The sequence below is a fragment of the Eschrichtius robustus genome, chromosome 2 (genome assembly GCF_028021215.1).
Source record: "Eschrichtius robustus isolate mEscRob2 chromosome 2, mEscRob2.pri, whole genome shotgun sequence".
Taxonomy (NCBI): Eukaryota; Metazoa; Chordata; class Mammalia; order Artiodactyla; family Eschrichtiidae; genus Eschrichtius; species Eschrichtius robustus.
The window spans coordinates 132,797,779-132,818,980 of NC_090825.1; the positions used below are offsets into that span (position 1 = coordinate 132,797,779).

Below are 21,202 nucleotides of genomic sequence, written 5' to 3' on the forward strand. Positions count from 1 at the left end.
CCTCTTGCATCTCCTTCCCTCCCACCCTCCCTATCCCACCCCTCTAGGTGGTCACAAAGCACAATAAAGATGTTAAAAGAAAAAAAAAAAAAAGAATTGGTAGGAAATACTAAAAACTATTTAAATTTAAGCAAGTATTTTCAACTAGTCTCAATAATCATCTGTAGGCCATGTTTTTGAGAGGAAACTGAAATGTTTTCAGAGACTTCCTCATTTCTATGAACACTAGATAAAAGCTACAGGTAAAGATCCTTGTATGATTTCATCTTATAATATTTTTCCACTTCCTATTAAAAATGAAATGAAAGGCCAACTCCTGGACCAATTATTTTTAGTAGCATATACCTTTCTCTGTTATCAAATACATAAGAAAAGTTTGAACGCAAATAAAATTAATGGAGTATTTCTGGAAAAAAAAAAAAAAGAAACACAAAGCCAGTTACTGCTTTGTCTCTGCTGCCAGGAAATTGTCATTTCTACCTTAGCCTTTCCTGCTAGGAGATAGTTTCAGAATAGCCCCCTTCCTGTCATCCTGGTACTTCCAAGGCTGTGAGAGGGGAAAAGGCAGCAGTTATTTCTGAGTCCACTTCTCTGGCCTGGGAGCCCTCCTGCTTATTTCAAAGCCCATGGGAGGCGGCAAGAATAAAGTGAATTCATATGACTGAAATGCCAACACTCCATCTGATAAAGTTCTCCAAGCTCCAAACATTTTTTTTCTATTTTGAGTTTTTCCCTCTCAGCCATCTTTTTGTATGAATCATCCACTTTGAAGGCTTCATACCAAGTGTGAACACATTCACCGTACCCCGAATTTGATGTCACTGATGTCAACCTTTTCAGTAAGTTGTGAGGACTATTGTAGGGAAGGAAGTATGTCTCACTGAGCCATACGTAGTACTACCACCTTACCCTTATTTATGGAGGCTAGTTTTGGAAATACAAGTGCATATTCCATGAAGATAGATTTGACATTGAATTACAAAGCATGGCATGAAGATATGGGAGACAGGAAAGAAGGCCAGTTTTTCCTGGAAGTGATATGGAATACTGGACCACATGCTTGGGTTTGAATCTTAGTTTTGCCCTTTTACTAGGTGTGCAACCCTGAGCAAGTCATTTACCTTAGCGTCCTTGCTTGTACAATCAGGACTGAAGGAGTGCCAAAGGCATAGGATTTTTGTGGGGATTAAATGAGATAACACATATAAAGCACGTTCCACAGTGTCCATCACCTAGTGAGTATTCAATAAAGCATAGCTGACGTTTATGGCAAGAAATAAGACTAACAAAATAGGTCAGCTCAAGCTCTAAATGGGCAAAGAAGTCCAAGAGTTCCTATCTTTTCTAAGAAATGTGTGAAGGTTTTGATAAGAGAAGTGACATATTCAAAACTGACTTCAGCTGTGTGTGAAGTACACACAACTGACTTCACTTTATGTGTCAAGTACACTGGAAAAAAAAAAAAAGGAAGAATTAGAGACAAAACTTGGGAGGTTTCAACAGTCCAGGTTAGAGGTGAACTAATAGATTGAGTAGGGAGAAGACGTGAGTTAAAACCTGTGTTAACTGATGCAGTGAGGGAGGGAGGGAGAGAGGGAGGGAAGAAGGGGAACAGAGAAGATGGCGTGAGGGCTCTCCCCTGGGGAAGGTGAAGGATGGCAGTGCCCTGGAGAAGAGGGTGAACAAATGTGGAAGAGAGCTGGCAGCAGTGTCAGAAGGGAAGCTTATGCCATGAGGGGAAAGGTCTCAATAGTAGTGAAAACAGAAGGTGTTACACAACACTAGGATAAGGGGTGTGAGTCGGCCAGACCTTATAGGAGAGAAGCAAAGAAAATGGCGGAAAACCATCTTCAGATTTTAGACGTGAGCTATAGGAAGAGCTTGATGCGTTGGATTAAGGTCCTAGACAAGGCTGTGCGGCACAGACATCATTCCCTGCCACTCTAGCAACAAGACCCCCTTCCTTGAGCTGATGTTATAGTGAGAAAAACCACAGGCAAAGGAAGTCAACCACAGGTTGACACCCGGCTCAGCACCCGGCTCAGCACCAACTTGGTGAAGGTCTTGTGAGGACGAGAGGGTAGGATAGGGGATTTTTGCCGCACACAAAGGGGTGAGGTCAGAATGGAAAGAAGGAGTGAAAGAGAAGCTCAAGCCCATCCTTTGCTTAGGACTAGACACCTGCTGTTTCTCTTTAAGACTCTGGATGCGCCACTGTAGGGGGAGCACAGAAATCAGTGGAGAAGCCTGCTCTCTGAAGCACACCTCAGGGACCCAGACCTGGGAAGTAGGGAAGAGCCCTGTCTTGGCACCTGTGGAATGTAGCTTGGGATCGCTCAGGGTGGCGCCCCACAGATCGCCTTGCTCTGCCCGCCGCTTACTGATGCCCATGAGGGTGTGTATGTCCTACCCGTGGGGGCTGGTAGAAGCAGAACATGGAGTCAGCAGTCGGCAGAGAGGATGATGTTCCTTTTAAACATGTTCAAAGTGTCTGTTCAGTTAGGAGTGGAGAAATAAAATGCAGAGAATTGGTCTGCTTTCGAGTGGCTCGGTGGCCACTCCTGAGGTCCATGCTTCCTAAGTTGGGATACTTTCTTTGTAACAGAGAAGGGGATCTTCATTCAGTTCAATTTGGTGATAATATTAAAATCTGGACTATTCAGAGGATGGTTGAGTTTTAGTTCATATTTTTTGCATAAAATGAGGTAGGCAAAAATCTTTCTATGAAGCATTATCCTCTTTTGCCCTAATAATTAGCACAGAATGTGGCTGATTCTCCTTCTCTCAACTTACTTAATTTACATACAATAAAATGCACTCTTGGGGGGTATAATTATGTAAGTTTGCATAAACACATGGAGGCGCATAACGACCAATGCAATCAAGATACAGAACAGTTCTATCACCAAAAAACATCTATTCTTCATGCTGTCCCTCTGTAGTCAAATCACTTCTCTCTAACTGCTGGCAACAACTTATCTGTTCTGAGTTTTCTTTTGACAGTTGCCTATTTGAGTAAGGCCTGAGATTTCTTTACGATTTGCTGGTATCATAACAACAGTAACAGCAGTAATAGTAAAAATTAACACATGTTAATTATACATTTCCAATGCGCCAGGCACCATTTGAAGCACTTTAGAGATGAGGAAACTGAGGCTTTGAGAAATTTTGGAAAAGAGAGGAGGGAAGAAGGACTTGCCCAAGGTCATACAGTGGCAGCCCCATGGTTTGAGTCAGCCACGTCCGACTCCTAGGTCTATTTTCTTAACCTCTATCCAATTCTGCTTCCAGGAAGACAAAGAAAGTAGGGCAACGTGGAAAGAATATCTACTAATTTCAGGAAGCTCAGTTTAGACCTGAGATTGCCTTACTCTAGAAATAAACAGAACTTATGTAAGAATTTGGTTAATCATGCTAACGAAGCCATAATTGACTGGGTGCAAGAGAGAATGAAGCCAGGATCTTAGAACACCTTCCTGTACAATCTTTGTGATATGCAGTGAAGATAAAGCCCAGATACGTTATGTCCACCCTCATAAAGTTGATCAGGCATGCAAAGCTAGAATTTCCTGATCAGATGCTGAAATGTTGTCTCAATGCTCAGAGTACCAACTTCCTCCTAACTTTACTAAAAACAGTGAAATGGGATCTTTAATCTCAATCTTGTGCATATTTCAGGTTGGAGTCCCCCACCCGGTCTCTGGTGATGGAGGCCCCAAAAGGAGTAGAAATAAATGCAGAAGCTGGCAACATGGAAGCCACCTGCAGAACAGAGCTGAGACTGGAGTCCAAAGATGGAGAGGTAAGCATGAGAGGAACAGAAGCCCAGAGAGACACAGCTCCAACGAGCCAGTGTTTCCTAACACGCATCACTCCCTTTGCCTCTGAAGTTTATCCTACAGTGTAATGATCCTACAGTGTGACAGCAAAAAGAGCCAATCGGAAGGTTTTATTTCTGGAACAAATATGTTGAATGGCACGATTATAAGCCAAACCCACAACACATAAAAGTTATAACTCATTATCTGTAAAAGTGCTGAGGTAATAGTATGTATCGCAAGAACAGAATTATAAGGACGTCTGTAAAAATGAATGCTATTTCCAAACTCTCTCATCACCTTAAAGTAAGATTTAGTTGGCTGGTATAATTAAGCTGTATACCACACACGTCTGTTTAAAGAGGAACTTAGTTTACTGGTAGACATTTTTAAGTGTACATTGTATGTTTCTACTTTCATTGAAAGTGGAAAAGTCAGATCTAACAGCTATCCCAAATCAGAACAAGCCAAAACTTAACTAGGCAGCAAGAGGCTAAGAGATGAGAGACTGCAAACATTCATTCTCTTCACCCAACACAGTCCCGCCTTGGTGAACAGAATAGCTGCTCGTGTTTTCGCAAGCAAGGTAAGCCAAATCCCCAAAGAAAATATGATTCGAATGCAGACTTCTGAAAGTGGCTTTATCGTGTTCACAAGTGATTTTGTCTACTTAAGATTTTATTTAAAAGAGAAAAAATGTGTTTTTAAAGCAAAACTCTATTCCACCTTCCATATCTACATACAGGTTATCAGTCTCCACCTGCCTCTGTATACCAAGCCTGCCTTTCGATTGGTTTGGCATATGCTATATTTGTTTTAAAGGAGCTAGTCAGATAGAGCTTTCAGTTATCAAAACTGTCTCTGTAGACAGCTGCAGACTCCAAACCACACAGAAGTAGTGACTACATCACAGATACAGTTTACAGTTATCAGAATGTGGACCCAGGAGGAATCAGTTATAATCCTGACCATCATTTAAGACTGGAAGTGCTGCATATTCTTGAAGGCCCACCATGCACATAGATGTATTTAGGGTCTGAGAAGTCCCATCCTAAAGAAAATCGTTACCCTCTCATTTCCAAATTTACTTCACTCTAGGAATCCATTCACATTCTACATGATACACTTTTACGAAATGCTAATATATACATGACATTGCCAGTGCAACGATGTCTGGCTAGAATACAAGCTTCTGGGAGGGTAGAGACTTTATCTGTCTTGTTTATCCCTGAATTCCCAGTGCCAACAATTCTAAACACATAGTAGGTGCTCATTTGATTTCAACTGAACATTCATCCCCTGTTTCGGGATATCAAGAGGATAAATGACAGGCTCTAACTCTTCCTTCCTGTTTCCCCTCTTTAGATTAAGTTAGATGCTGCGAAAATCAAACTACCTAGACTGCCTCATGGATCCTACACGCCCACAGGAACAAGGCAGAAGGTCTTCGAGATCTGTGTCTGCGCCAATGGGAGATTATTCCTGTCCCAGGCAGGAACCGGTTCCACTTGTCAGATAAACACGAGTGTCTGCCTGTGAGAGACGACGCATAATGGACATTGTCGGCAGCACCCAGGCCTTTTTCGGCTTTAGACCCTGGCTGCCAGCTATTTTTACTAGAACACAGAAAGCCTATCAAAGGCCTTTTGTGTGTGTGTGTGTGTGTGTGTGTACGTGTGTGTGAGTGAGTTTGCGTGTGTGGGTGATATAAATATATATAAATATATATAAATAAATATATATATCCTCTGTATAAAATGAGGTTTCAGTACAAAAGGAACCATGGGTGACCCTGTGATATCCACTGTCATTGCCATCGCAACCCCACCACATACATGATAAGATCAAAACACTAATTCGGACCCAACATTCCCCAGACCCTGCAGAATCACACAGTGTATTGACACTTACTGAATATCCGCCTACATGTGTGAGTAACAGCCTGTCTTTTCCTTTAGTGTCATTACAAGGCAGTGATGGCGGGAATTTGCAAGTCACACCCAAGGGCTGAGACCCTTGTAGTGAAAGCAGGCACTTTATTAGCTTTCGTGCAGCTGGCCAACTTCTCCCCCTTCAAGTTAGGGATGGGGCAGTACCGTAGAAGTCAGACAGAGGAACTCAACGTGGCTGTGCTACTTTTGCATCCAAATGTATTGGGCTTTTGTGGTTGGATGAATTAGGAGGATGGATTTTAGCAAAGTTTGAATGGCTCACCCAACTCCCGTGAGCTTATTACTTCCTTCAAACTCACGTATTATCCCACAGTCAAAACAGGAGCTGTAAATCAGCACAAAATAGGAAAATAGTTGCTCCTCAGTCGGCTAGAAGCTCCTCGATGGCCTGACAGACTAAGAATAAATGGGCAATAGGTCTCTGTTTAAAGTGAAAAAATGGCTCAAAATCTGTTACATCCTCACTCCTGTTGACTTTATCCAACAGACTCCTACCGAAAATGATCAGGTCAATCCAAATCTTTACGAGTGGAACCCCCACCCCCAAGAGAAGCTATTTGGAGATGGAAATCAAAGAGTGGCGTAGGAAACCAAATTATTTTTAAATATGTTTCTGGGGACTGGTAGGTAATTTAGAGGCATGCGTTTTATTTTTAAAGGTATGCACAAACTCTCTGCCTTCAATCTTCTTATCTATTTTTTCAGTATTGGGATATTCATTTTCCTAAGTTGACCATTGTTTTCTCTAAGAACAGTGACCCAAGAATCACAGATCTAAAGTACCACATGCCCCCAGAAATGCTCGCTGAAAATTAATATAGACTGAGTCAAGTGTCTTTATTAGAATCACTGTGTCGCCGGGGGCCCAGCGGTACCCACTCCCCCATATGCGGAAGCAGCTCACTAATTCCCGCCATCAGCTACCTCCCATCACCCCACTTTCATCATCGTGCTCCAGGGTCACCCTGGCCAGCTCTTGTGCTGGGACAGGGGATTACACCATCTCTGTTCAAAGAGGGGGATACGTGCCTATGCCTTACGACAATGCACTCAGCAAGGAGAAGCACATCCTATGTTTACCTTGTGTTACCTGTAGTTTATTTTGAGTGATTGGAGGGGAAGGGTTTCACAATGACTGCGCATCTTAAAAGCTGGTAGGCAAACCAAGTGGCTGACAGATGTGGACTCCGAGGAGCCTGGAAGGGAGACGTAACTGCTTTCGACCATCCTGGATGCCACTTGGCAAGCAGTAGCCCCACAGTCCTAAACGAAGTCCTATTTGTAGGCCTGAATGGCATTTGTTTGTTGTTTTTTTTCCTCAACAGGGTTCTGCTTTTTCTTACTTCACAAGCAGAGGGGAGATGTGCCATAGGAAATGAATAAGAGGTTTGGTATTTTTGAGATGACACTCAAGCATCGGGCTGAGTTTTGCACATGTGGAAGGTAAAAGCAAGCTGTGTGTTGCTTAGTCACTTAGAAGTGGGGGGAGGAGGGATGGTTCTAGCCTGACCAGTGGCCCTGCTGGCTCCCGGACCCCAGGCTCCCCCCCCGTCACTCCTGCTTAATATCCGTACGGAAGAATTGGGTTGCTCAAGGGTGAGACCGTAAGATTGCTTAGTGTGCAGCACTAGGGTCTAAAATGGAAAACCATAAAGAGATATCCAATTGCTCTGGCTCAGTATTATTTATATCCTGTAGGATCACACCGCCAGAATCTGCATGTACCACACCCAGGGTTTTTCCAAGCCAGGAAAGGCCCTCCTTGGCGACTGGGAGCATCTACCCCATACCTTTCAGATCAACAGTAGTACCTATAAGGTCCTTTGTGGCTAAATACCTGAAGACAAAGGTTTTTGTTTGTTTTGTTTGTTTTTTAAGCAGACAGACCATCTTTGCATTTTGTCATCTCAAGTACGTATTCTAAGGATGACGAAGAAATGGAAGGTTCCCTGAACCTCTTTCATCTAACTTTGTTCTAGTCGTTAAATGAAAGTCTGAGATCAGCACCTTGGAAATTTTATGCCAATAAACAAGACTGGTGTGATGCCACTTGCAAAAATTAATCCTAAATGCACTCAGATCACAAATAGAATAAAAAGAATAATAGCAACCAAGAATAGAAATCAAGCACCTATGGGGACAGCCATGATATAAAATTCTGATTTTCATGTGTGCTAAGTGACTATGGTATACCAGGTAATGAGCAGGAAGTTTGGCCTGGATTAAATTATGTATTTCAGTTCAGACTTTAGAATTCAGTAATTGCATATGAAGTTCTTCAATGTACATTTTTTTCTCCCAACTTCCTCCAACTAGAATACCTGTCCATCGTCATGAGAAAAAGTTTTACTTGAATTCTGGAAAAAAAAAATCTCTTTTACATTAAAATCTGATACCTTTAATTTATAAAAATGAGATCCTTTCTAATCTCATATACAATATCTTCTAGAAAATCACATCTCTCAATATATTAAGCATGGGTGGCATAACAAAGAGTTTAAATGAATTTTCAATATTCTAGAAGTTCCAGTATGTTAATATTCTTCAGAAAAGTTTTATAAATTAAAAGTTGATCTCCAAATATGTTTAGCACCTAGTTCTATTGGATATCTGCTCAATAAGTTGTTAAAGTTTAGTCTTAAGAGGTTTTCAAAAGCCCTTTTGGTGACATCAGTCTAGGTGGAAACTTGATACAAAGCTGTTATCTTTCTGTTACCCAAGAGACAGAGCCTGTAAACTTGAATTGGCTTTTAACTTCCTTTAGGTCAGTTTTCCCTTGGATGATTTCCATTGTATATCCAGCACCATAGACCAAAGATTGCTTGAGGCGTGACTCTAGCACAGGGGTCAACAAACTCTGGTCCCGAAACCAAATGGGACTCATCACCTGATTTTGTGAATAAAGTTTTATTATAACACAGCCACATCCGTCCACTTACTTGTTATGTATGGCTGATTGCATACTGGACCAGCAGGGTTGAATATCTGTGCCAGAGACCTCTTGGCCCACAAAACATAAAGTAGTTACTAATTGGTTCTTTAGTAAAAGTTTGCTGACTCCTGACATAGAGGTCATTTGTAGCCTCATTTGTGTTGGACACAGCAGGAGAGAAAGCAGACCACAGCACTACATTTCCATGCGTGCTTGGGAATATAAATATGTGGTTATAGAAAAGATTGTCCGCCTTACACTGCATGTAAAAGAGATTCACTTGTCTGAGAAACACAGGCTCACAGGATTCTTGGAAACAGGGAAGATGGAATTAGGGAAGGGTTTAGTGGAAGAGGAAAGCTGTGATCCTCCAAAACGTTCTTCCTAGAACCCTTCATATATAAATATAGGGGGTTCCTTCGGTCAGCATCATTGTGTGACAAGAAGTGAAGTAGGGGTCCTTTGATTTAGAGTCTCTTTCCTGAAGAGTCTATTTTTGCAATCTCTGCCTAGAGGGTTTCATCTCACCTTCCCATATTCCAGAAAGATGCCCATTCCATGGTCCTCTGAAGAGTATTTTTGACTTAACATATCTTTTTGGCATCCATCACCTCGGTTATTCACACCCACAGAGGACTCGCTTTCCTACAACCGCATCAGGCCTGAAGGGTTGGTGGGACCAACAAATAATTAGAAATATTCAAAGGAACATCTGAAAATATGTAGGACAAAAAAATGTAGAATTGTTTCATGAATCTGTTGCTGGGATTTGTGGGGGGCGGGGACCAGATTAATGCCAGTTTGATGTTGTTTGCAAGGATCTGGGTCTTTGTTCTTTGGTGTAGGAGGAGTACCAAAAAAAAAAAGATCTATTTTGAATTCCAGCATCTCTGCCTCTGTGTGGTAAGGCAGGTTCCTACCAGAGATTTGCCCCTTCAGTCAGCATCCCTATTGCTAATCCAAAGCTTTATACTCATATTCAATATTGTCAAAATAGCATCAGTTATGAATGATTCTTTGTAAGCATGAGTATTCCTGTTAGGGAGGAAAGGTGCTTTGGTTTTTTTTAAATAAAAATACCCACCATTTACCAGACCCTAATCAACATTAGTTAAAGGAGTCCTTCAGCATTTTATCTGGATTCAACTAAAAGAGGATTAAATTGGCCTTTCACAGGAACAGCTACATGAGAATGTCTTGCTTTTGTTTATTTTAGGCAAAAGATAGCCTGATGTTTAGACCAAGGAGGTAAATATCCATCTAAGCACTTGATCCTTATTTTTTAAGGCTCTCTGAAAGGTGAAAATCTAATTTAAGTGAGTTGTGAACAAAACCCCTTTCCTCTCTTTCCTCTGCTCCAGGAAATCTTAGGCACAAAAAGGATAACAAAGCAGTTCCTGGAATGATACATTTGCATGGCGCCCCAGTAGCAGGTGGGGGGAAAAAGTCATAATAAAAGAAACAACCTTAGAAAACAGGCTTTTTATCTCAAAGATAAAATGTCTTTCTTTTGGTCTTTCATCACTTTCTCCTCCTTGGAAGGCTCCCCTAGTCCCAACATATTTCCATTAAAATAGTCAAAGCTACTGCACTGGGATGTCAGATGCATCTCTTTCTTTGTGGTAATCAGAATTTAAAATTACACAGTTGCCTCTGAATTTCTCGTTCACAAAGCTAAACCACTGATAAGAGATAAAGCACTCTGAAGCCGCTGCTTCAGCCGGCAAGGCACACCGCACGCATTAGCACTTTCAAAAGCAATGTAATTTCTATGGTTCTTAAAAGCTTTCTTCATAATAGAGTCCTTGAAATTTCTCAAGACAGGTCTGTATGGCAAAGGGAAAAGAATTACTTGTGGGAGGTCCTCCTTTGAGCATTGTTAAGAGCACAAGGATAAAAGAAAACATCCCATTTGGGGTGACCCATGCTCCATGGGCTAGTTTCTTTGGTTTTATCCCCCCCCCCCACCTTCCTTTTATAGATACTGACAGAGTAGGAAGTTAGCATCTTCCCTTGAAAAAAAAAAAGAGCCGTCCAATAGGATGCAACAGGAGATGTGATGTCGGAACAGCATTAACGATGTTATTAAATCCATCAGTAAACAGTCTCAAACATACCAACAGCAATGCTGTCTCCTTAACTTCTGCCCAACAAGTAGTAATATCAGTTCCACTTCCGTGAGGTTTGCAACTGAACAGAGGAAAAGTTGCTATAAGGCAAGAAGTATTTTTAGAGTCCAAATCCAGCTGTCACAATGGGAAACCAGAATAGTGTTCCAAAATGCCTCATTAGGTGTTTGGACACCCTCACTAGGGACTGAAGGGATTTGCTTCGTTGCTGAACATTAGCTAAGGTCAGATAAATAAAACAAGCATGAGGCTGCCCTCTTTGGGAGAAGAGCGAAGGAAACATCTGTCTTACGTAAAATCTACTCTGCATTCCTAGACTCGCCTAGTAGTCCCACTTCTTCCGCTGTCTTTGCAGCCTACTTCTACATTTGGGTTATTTTGGTGAAATCAGAGAGAGCTCAGATTTTCTAAATCCCAAGCTGATCCATGAGGTTACATAGGAGCAGTATAGCAAAGGACTGTCTGAGGGCAGGAAGATGATATTTGTTGACAAAGAAGACATTGGTGCTTCTTTAGTCCCCACATTCATGTAATTTATGAGGTCCTAACATTTTGGGGGTCATAGGTTCTTTTGAGAATCTGAGCAAAGTTCTGAAACTTCTCCTCAAAAAGAATCACACCCATGAATTTTGCATAAGGCCAAAGAGGTCTCCTTGGACCCAAAACCTATACTAAGACATGGCAAGAGTTGGATTCTATTTCTCCAATTATAATATTTTATTAACTAATATTCATTGAGCACTTACTATGTACTAGCCACTGTGCTAAGTGTTTTATACACATTCACTTATTTCATCCTCAAAACAATCCTTTCAGTTAGGTTCCATTATAGTTCCAATCTACAGATGTGGAAACTGAGGCTTAGAAAGGCTGGGAAACTTGCTCAAAGCCACTAGCTAGAAAAAGCCAGAGCTGGAATGTAGGTCTAACTCCAGGCCACTATGCTGTGAAGTCACCAACATGTCAAACTATTTTTCGAGCTGTTAAGGAGTGTCTCCTACCAGTTTTTAGAATAGTCCTTCTTGGGTGGATCAAGCTATAAAACTTTTATCTCCCTTCTTTCTATCGTTTCTCATCTGTGACAGCATATAGTACTGAAAGAGAGATACCTACGGTGAAAATATAGAAGATCTGTCTGAGTAATAGAATCTGGAACCAAAAAAAAAAAAATAGTTTGTTCTGTGATTATTGTTAAGTAAGTCAGGCTTCTTGTCCTTACAAATTTGAAGATGCCTGGGTTGTCAGCCTTACATTTAAGAGAAAACTTTAATACTCAATGATCTATAGTTGCGGCTAAACAAATCAGCATTTCTGCTCACATACCTGTCCTTCCACTATAACCTCACTTTGAAAGACAAATGTCTTATTTTAGGTGAGGTCTTTGATACCATTTGGTTATTATTCTTCCCTACTTTTAGTTGTGGCAAGACTCTAGGAAAGAATCAAATAAATAGAAAGGAACTCGATCATCCCTGTTTCCCTACAAGAAAATAAGACGAGAAAGAATTCAATTAGCATTAGGCATTCAGGACCCAAGCTGGCCACTGTGGGATAATCGTTTGAGTCCCATACCTCATACCTTGTCAGTCATCATTAATGGCCTATCACCCTCCCCATGTGCAGAATTTTTCTCACCAAAGCACTCAGGCCATCACTATCAATTGATCTGAGTTGGAAATGGGACCCACCTGCCAATTCTTGTTGCAACAGTGGCACCCTTTAACCTTGAGCCTGTGCATTTGACACTGGTGTCCTAGTTTCAGAAAAGAGGTTTGTGGCTTTCCAACGACTGACAGAGAAGATGAGTGCATCTGAAGTTCCTTACAACTTGGTGGCTTTAGGGCACTTTCATCTTCTAAGCCAAGGGATCAGGGTTTGATCTCTAAGAGTTGAAAGAGAAAATCGTTTTGAAGAATTAACTCAGCCAGGGACCATCCGAACAGGTTAAACCAGTATGCCCTCCTGCAGGTCCTGCTGTCAACCTGCCCCCATCCAGAGCTGAGTGACCACAGCAGCAGAGGGTGGGGTCCAACCTGCTTTTCTGTGCTTTCTCAACAGCACATATCTGATCCCCTGGAGGGCTGTGGACACAGCCTCTCACTGCTCCTAACACAGTCAACCCCAGTGCCAACCAGGGTTCTGTCGTGCTGCTGTGGCTCAACCACTCCTTAAACCTTAGTAATGGCATGAGCTAAAAAATGTCAACTATCCTGCTTTAGGGTAAGTCTTTCAGGGACTTTCTTTTACTGGTATATGCGTCCAAATGGCAAATCAGGAAGGGGTACCTTTAAAGGGTCTCATGGAACTAACATCACCAGAGCCAGCAATCAGGTTCCCTAGTAGAGAGGAGAGATCCTGGCAAAGTAGAAGATAGAGTCGGCAAATCTGAATTTGGGGTGGACACAAAACTACCCTAATTTATATCCAGTGTTTGGTGATGGGGGGAACAGAGTTTTCCATCTTTTAACCACCTCCCCAATCAAGTTTCTCTCTTTTTGAGGCCACGAAGAAGCAGAGACACATTTCTTAAAGAGGTCGCGTTTGAGAAGGGAAAGGTAGGGGACCATCCATCATTGCACTGGCTAAATGCACTCCTGGAGAAGCCAGATTCTGGTGCTTTACACAGTAAAAATAAGGTCATACAAGTCCCATTTGCTTGGAGATTTTGAAAAAGGAAGCCCATTCCCATAAAGCACTTGAGTTCAGCCTTTGGATTATTTTTTTATTTGATTTGGTTGTTTTTCTCTGGGTTTGGGTGTGATGTAAGATGAGCTTTTTAGTTTTGTTTTGAATAACATCAATCCTTGCACACTCTATGCAAAAATTTTGTAAGCATTGCAATAATGCTATGAATTACAAGGAACTATTTTAACTTTATTACACTTTCTGTATAAAAAAATTTGTATTTAATATTATTTCAACTGCAGTCTTGTAAAATATATTAATAAAAATAATGATTGGTAAGAAGGAAAGCACCCTTGTCCACTTCTTTAGGGAATTCCACTTTCACAGTTGATAAATCAGTTACTCCTATTGACTCTGCCGCAGAAATAAATTTTCAGGTTAACTTCTCCTCTGCATCTCTTTGATCAGTGGCCTAACATGTTAGTTAAGCCACTGTGGTTCTTAGGAAGAGAGTCACACCGGCTGCTTTATAAGAGAGAGCTAATTATAAGGTAATACATGGCCTGGAAGTGGGGAGTCCCCAGCACTTGGTGAAGGTAAGGGAACAGCCATCCTCTACTGCTTTCCTAAAGACCTGGACAGGCTCCTTTTGCTATAGTTTACCACTCCCGTCTCTAAATCATTGAAGAAGCCAGTCTGCTTGCTCTTACCAGGTAAAATATTTTTAATCAGGCTACCTTAGCATTCCTGGTCAGCCTTATGGATGAGCCACCTTTTAAGCCAGTTGCCCGTCCCTGGTCCAGTTGTCATCCTCTTCCACACAATACCCTAACCCTAATCCCCTATCATGGCAGAATACACCACAGTCAATCCTCCATTTCAGCCTCTCACCTCTCCTGGCCTTCCAGAGTGCCATGTTTTTGCACATACTATTCCGTCCACCTAGAATGCCCTTCCATGTAGCACCACCCTATCACAGGATATCATCCGTCAAGATCCCATTCCCATATCATCTTTTCTCTTATCACCCTTATCATTCTTCCTTGAACCCCCCATTAATTTGTTCTAATTTCTTGTATAATCCTACATTGTATTGATACTATGATTTGCCTACTTACCTATCAGCCTGGGACTCCAGAATGCTTATATTCATTTTTGAAGTTTATAAAGGAGTAATGACATACCTAAATAGATTCTCATAATTACATGTTAAGGTAGAGAGATCATTTCCTCATCTAGGAAATCGAAGACTAATTTTACATCTCCAGTACATGACACAACCTGTGTGCCTTCTCAATTGTATTTTCACCGTAGGCTACATGTCATCAAATTTAGCTCCTGACTACAAATGACACTGAAGCAACATTACAGAATCCTCAAAGGTAAAAGGCTATGACAAAAATGTTATTCACAGGCAGGGTGCAGTTTATCTCCAAAGATGCCATAATTCTATTATATGGTTTCATTTTTGGGGAAAACTTACCAAAAAAAATCTAAATCAAAGAGAATGAAATCAGAGAAATCACCTTTCAAGATGCATTGGTGAAAAACATGTTGAAGCAGAGCTAAAATGAGAAACACTAATGAGAGGGAAAGCCTGTTACTGATGAGTCAAACTAATTGACATAATTGTTACTACAAAATTAGAAAACAGATGAAATACCGGGCAACTAAAAAAGAGCTGTATTCATTTTCCTCCATGGAAGGAAACATTTTTAAGAGGCAAATAGGTATAAATCAGCAACTTTTACATCTCCTCCAACTTGACTCCTTTGAAAAAGACGTAAAAACTCTGTAGTTCAATTAGCAACCAAGCCCCACTTTATCCAAGGAAAAGGGCCCAGGATACAGAGCTGGGGAACGGGGATCAGAGTACAGAGAAATAAACACATTTCAGAAAAAGCTTGTGAGTAGCATGTGTGAATTAGCTTCTCCAATTAAGTCCAATGACAGGTTAATTTTAGTCTGTGGATGCTGGTTTTAATTATCCTCAATAACACTAAACATTTGTGGTTCAGGATCAATGTACAGCCCCCACTGGAGACCCTCCTAACCCATCAATGGAGAATCAGCAGATCAGCCTTTGAGACTCCCTGGCGCAAGTAATTAAACATAATGATAGAATCCTTGTGAGATATTGCAAGGAACCTCTTAGAATGTAAAATGAGTATATAAAATGTGAGAAGAGGATCTTCCAAATTATGGTATATTTTAATTGGAAGTAAGATTTTGGAATGGCAATGTCTAGGATAATAGATATTAAATCAAGGTAGAAACTATAACGTTAAACCATCTGTTTTAATCTATTAAAAGACCAAGTCAAGGATTGCATTGAAAGACTTGGTGGGCAAAAGTTAAGCTATAAAGCTTGAATAAAAAGAAAATCAATATTTTAAAGTAGACTTCATGGTAAAAAGTATTAGGGGAGATTAAGATTAATAATATATAATGATGAAGTTCCTGTCTTGCTGATTGTACATAATTAAACCATTATACTGAACAGGAGAGTAACAAAAGCCAAAACTCCACAACTTTGAAGTATAAGAATAAGGAAAAAATTGACAAACCTAATTGCTCTTTATCTTATAACTTACAAGTTGGAAAAGCATTAAAAAAAAATCCCACACATCCCTACACATGGCATCAAAGAAACTTCTCTTTGTCCCATGATCATAGAAAAGAAAGAAATATAATCTCAAAATGAAAACATTAAAGAAAACTTTTCCGACTATATTCTCTGAAAGCAGAAATGGATGGTATGTTTTATATTAACATAAAACCCCAGGAATTTCAGATTGAAAAACACTTCCCTAAGTAATTAGTGATTTGAGAACGGAACCCAGCCTATTTAAAGAATTAAAAACACTACAAATTATGCAATTTGGCCAAAGCAGTCTTCTGTCATGATAAAAGCATTTAAACTTATCATAGATAAATGAACAAAGCATTCAACTTAAGATTTCAGAATAATCAACAAAAGAGCAAATATCAATAATAAATATAAGATGACCTAAATAATTCTAAATTTTACATCTTAAAAAGTAGAAACAAAAATCTAAGACAAAACTGCTGATAAATATTGAAAAACATGAGAACAACAGTTTGAGACACACATATAAAATTTTAAATGTTATAGCAACATGTTATTTCCTTAAAAGAAAAACAGAAAACCTCAATCATGTACAATTTGAAATTAGCCCAAATTAACAAAGCAAATGTCTGTGCTTGTTTCTTAAGTAAAAGTAAAATAGTTTTATTTAGGAAATTCTATCCAAAACATACCTTTTATGACATTAACTCATATATTTTACATATAATGTACATGCATACATTCATAAATTTATGCATAAAGAAAAACTATCATGAGATCTGCTGTAACCTAGGCTAAAAAATGTAAAATTTTGAGAGATAAATATAAAATGAAGAGACTAACTCTTAGCTGAACAGACTAAAATTGATATTTATTTCCTTCAAGTTAATTTGCACATTTAACAAAATCCCAACAGAAATTTTCTAGGAAGCAAACAAAATAATTCTAAATTTTATTAGGCACAGTAATTTTTTTTAAAAAAGGCAAGGAATATTCCATACAAAAAGCCACTAAAATGATAAAAACCTAACAGACTATTTAAAAGCACAACATAGCAATAATGAAGATAGTAATGTTTCAAAAACAAAAATACAAATCAATTGTACTTGGCATTATTTCCCTACCTAGAAAACACCCTCTCCTTTCTTTGTCTGGCTTACCCCTGCTCACCCTCTAAGATCTGGCTCAGACATCTTCCCTCCCGGAAGGTTTCTCTGACTTGCGTTCTCGACAGAGCGAGCAGCCCTTTCTCTGTACTCTTAGGGAACCCTGGACATACATCTATCACGGCGTACATTGTACTGAAGCAACCTATCAATTCTTCTGCTCACACCACTAGAATGAGGGCTCAAGAACAAAGGCACAGCTTCCTCATTATTTTATCACCTAAGCCTAGCCCAGTGCCAGGTACCTAAGTAGAAATGGTTGAACAGACCAGAAAACCCAGAAATAGACTCAAGTGCATTTACGAATTTGTCTTATATCAATGTATCACTTCAACCTACCATTTGTTCTTAAGCACCTCAGAACAGAGAGCAAGAACAAGATGGTGATCTCTGCATTCATTCAGCTCACAAGTGGGCAAACTTGACAATGAAACAAACAGCTGCAGATATGAAATAAACAATAATGAGGTGTACATGGTGCCAGGGAAGCAGGTAGGTGGAATGCCATTACAAACCAAGAGAAAAAGTACTGATTATTTAATTGTTACTAGGAAAACTGATCGGCAGTTGTTTTGGCGAGAAGTTTCAGATTCCCACCTTAAAATACCTCCAGTGGATCAGAGTTAAATTATTTTTGTTCATCTAGTATCTATTGAATGTTTATTCTCTTCTAAATGAATAACACACACTCCTTGCCCGTGAATATCTCAAGAGTCTAGAGATGGACAGAAACATAAAAAGGCCAATTACAACATAATATGGAAGAGCTGTGGAAAAGATTAAAAAAAAAAGGAAATTGACCAGCAACCTACCTATGATTTGAGGAAGGATGACAAAAGAAATTGCCAAGAGGAAAGACTAGCACATTCAAACATGCAACTCTCTAAGTTCTTGCTTCTCTCACACCACGCCACACAGAGAACTCTTTTTAAAACAGTAAAATAGTAGCAGTAAATAAGAGAAACGGTTAAAAAGTATGTGCTCATAGGAACTCATGCAAATTAATAAGAAAACCATCAAGACATCACTAAATAAATGACCCAATAATAAGCATGTAATCCACACAAACAAAAATATACACTCTTTTTTCCATTCTAAGACATTGGAAGATGTAACACAGAATGAATAACTGCTTTTCAAGAGAAACAAAGGAACTTGCCTACCTTTTCTATCAAAAAGGAAAGGTGAGACAAATACACATCTCTGCATTGGTGCAGTGGAGTGGACACTGGTATGTATTTTCAGAAAGTAATTGGTCAGTAGTTTTAAAGAGTCATAAAATTCTTCATACCCTTTGGCCCAGTAATCCCATCTTCAAAATTCATCCAAGCAACAATATTTGAAGAGGAAAAAGTTGTTAGCAACAGTGATAAACATTGCAACAGGATTTAAAGATGGGAAAAATTAGCAGCACTACCTAACCCGTTGAAAGGAAGGGCTACTTAGATCATGGTTAGTTCAACTTTATGGACTAGCATGCTGTCTTTAAAAGCATTGTGAGGATTTTACAGTAAAGCAAATTATAATGTTGAGTGTGTAAAATGATGTATACACCTGAATCAAGACTTCTAGGGAAACTGAAAATGAAGCAAGCTGATTTATTTAGATGGTGGTACTGTAGCTGTAGTTTTCTTATTATCATTTTTGTGTTCATGTTTGTATAATAAACTTTTTCAAAAAAGACTAGTATCTGCTCTTTTTCTGTAAAACAGAATTAATAACACATACTTTGACCCCACAAATAATCGACAAGAAGGAAAATGTATAGACCCAAAATTGTTTACTGCAGTGTTATTTTTTTTTTTAATTTGGAATTTGCCTTTTTCCCAACAGTAGGGGCAATAGGTAAATAAATCATGGCACGTTCAATCAATGGAATATTGTAAACATTAAAATAATTTTGGAAACCATAGGACAATATCACATGTTTAAAATAAGTCAAAAGACCTATAATTACATGAAAGCTAACTGCAGCTGTGAAAAGATATATACGTATTGTTAAGGATGAAAAGGAACCACTAATAATTTTAAGTTACATTGTTAAGGTGATATGAATATGGTTGCTTATTTCTGTTTTCCTAAACTTTCTTAAGTACAGTGACTTTTTAATAGCTAATTTTGTAAAATGGACAAACAGAAATCAGTTTCAAGCTTAGCCAAAGAAATTATTAATTTTCAATTTTCAGTCCATTTCTTCAAGTCTACCAATGGGTCAAGTTTGAAAAAAACCTCTGAACATAGAGAACCCTAGGGATTTAAGGTGGTCTCTCCTTCCATTTCACATATTCTCATTTTTTTATGAGATCTTTGAAAATGTTCTTCTGGGTCCTGTGATGGTTACAGAGCTCAACTATGGATTTGACATCAAAGAACAGACCACACATCTAAGCCTTATTTGGGCACCAAGATTGTAGGAACTTGGATCCCCTGCTGGACTTCAAGTAAGGACCAGGTGAGGAAGAGCCCAAACCTTCCTCTTTTTAAGAGATTTGAGGGGGGAACCCAGAGAAAACTTTTACCACAACTTGGAATTTATAGCTACCTTAAATTGTGAGGATAATAATTGATACAGTCCAGTCCTGGACACTCTTTCTGATCAATGCTCTCTTCATTTACTCTCATCCCTCAAACTACCCCCAAATTCCTCCTGCCTCAACATTCTAGGTTTGTTTTGTCAAGTTAGACCTTATATTCTCTGATTTCAAGTGGTTTCATACAGTCTTAATACATCTTGAATCCATCCCTCCCATGATTTCTAGGCTTCATAACCCACCTTCCTTAGCTCCCATGATACTGCAATTCATGATTCCTCCTTCAACATCTGACTTCTCCTCTCTGTAATAGACTCCATCATAGATAACCCACCAAGGTCCTCAGAACCCGATAATTAATCCCTTCCCCAGTACTATAGACAGTTACCACAGGGGTTCTTCTCTACTCTTTAAAAGTGAATTATCTGTCATATACTATAATCTGACCCAACTAGTTTATATTCCTTAATCTTTCCCTCTCTAGCCAAATAGGTATTCTCCAATAAAATTATATTTCTTAATAAGAAAAGAGATAAACATAGAGTGATGGGTACAGATACAGAGGAAGGGCATTGGTTTGCCTGTCAACTAGACCTGTGTCTGAGCTAGACTGGTGTCTAAGACCAGGTTCCCTCATAAAGAATGCCAGTAAATTCTGATCTCAATAATCTTATCCATCCCCACTCAGTTCTTTTCTTTAGATTTCCTTAACATTGTGTGTTTAGTTTACTCTTTTCCTTGAAGGAAAAACATTCCTTCTCTTGAGCCTCTTCCTTTTTTTCCTAGGCCTTGCTATATTTTGCCTGCCAACACAGTCAAATCTCTCCTGTGTCACGTACAGACCCAAATGTGTTCTCTCGACCCTGCCCACCTCAAGAAAATTCACCACCCAAATTCTTGAAAACAGTCTATACTCCCTTCTTCAGTTTGCACACATATAGTCTTCAATCTAATTTTTGTCCCTAGGTCTAATATGATGTTGATCTCTAAAAAGGTCACCACTGACCTCCTAGTGGTCAAATCAGGTTTTCCAGTGGCTATTTCTCCATTTTGACCCCATCCAGGCCTGAGTCCACACTCTTAACACCATGATGATGGCTACACAGCATCCACTAACCCGTCTTATTTCCTTCCAGAACCCCATGTGGCTCAGGCACCCAGCCTGCCCCATGACATCCACATGACTCCAGGAAACAGGAAATTTTACCAATAAATAATGGATAAATTAAACCAAAGCACCTACAACTCCTTAGTCTTTGTTTTCCATTTTGATGAAAATTTGATGATTTCATAGTATCCCAGACAGATCTCTGACATATGTTTCAAAATTTGCACTACTGACTTCATTCCTCTGACAGCTCTATCAAGTTTCTGAGTTACAAAAACATTTCCACAGAGAAACAGAAAGGGGTCCGTGCCCAAGTCCTTCACCACAATGTTAAGTTTATACCACCAGCCT

The 21,202-nt window shown here is 39.5% G+C and overlaps 1 protein-coding gene and 1 long non-coding RNA gene across 2 annotated transcripts in view; one reads left to right on the forward strand and one right to left on the reverse strand.

Annotated features, from left to right (window-relative positions):
- Positions 1 to 7,437, forward strand: part of SGCD (sarcoglycan delta) — a 414,336-nt gene extending 406,899 nt beyond the window's left edge. The window contains exons 7-8 of the mRNA XM_068536277.1: positions 3,679 to 3,802; positions 5,184 to 7,437. Coding sequence (XP_068392378.1) covers positions 3,679 to 3,802; positions 5,184 to 5,357 — 298 coding nt within the window. The 3' untranslated portion in view covers positions 5,358 to 7,437. The remainder of the gene's footprint in view (positions 1 to 3,678; positions 3,803 to 5,183) is intronic.
- Positions 1 to 21,202, reverse strand: part of LOC137759716 (uncharacterized) — a 177,416-nt gene that overhangs the window by 28,246 nt on the left and 127,968 nt on the right. The window lies entirely within an intron of this gene.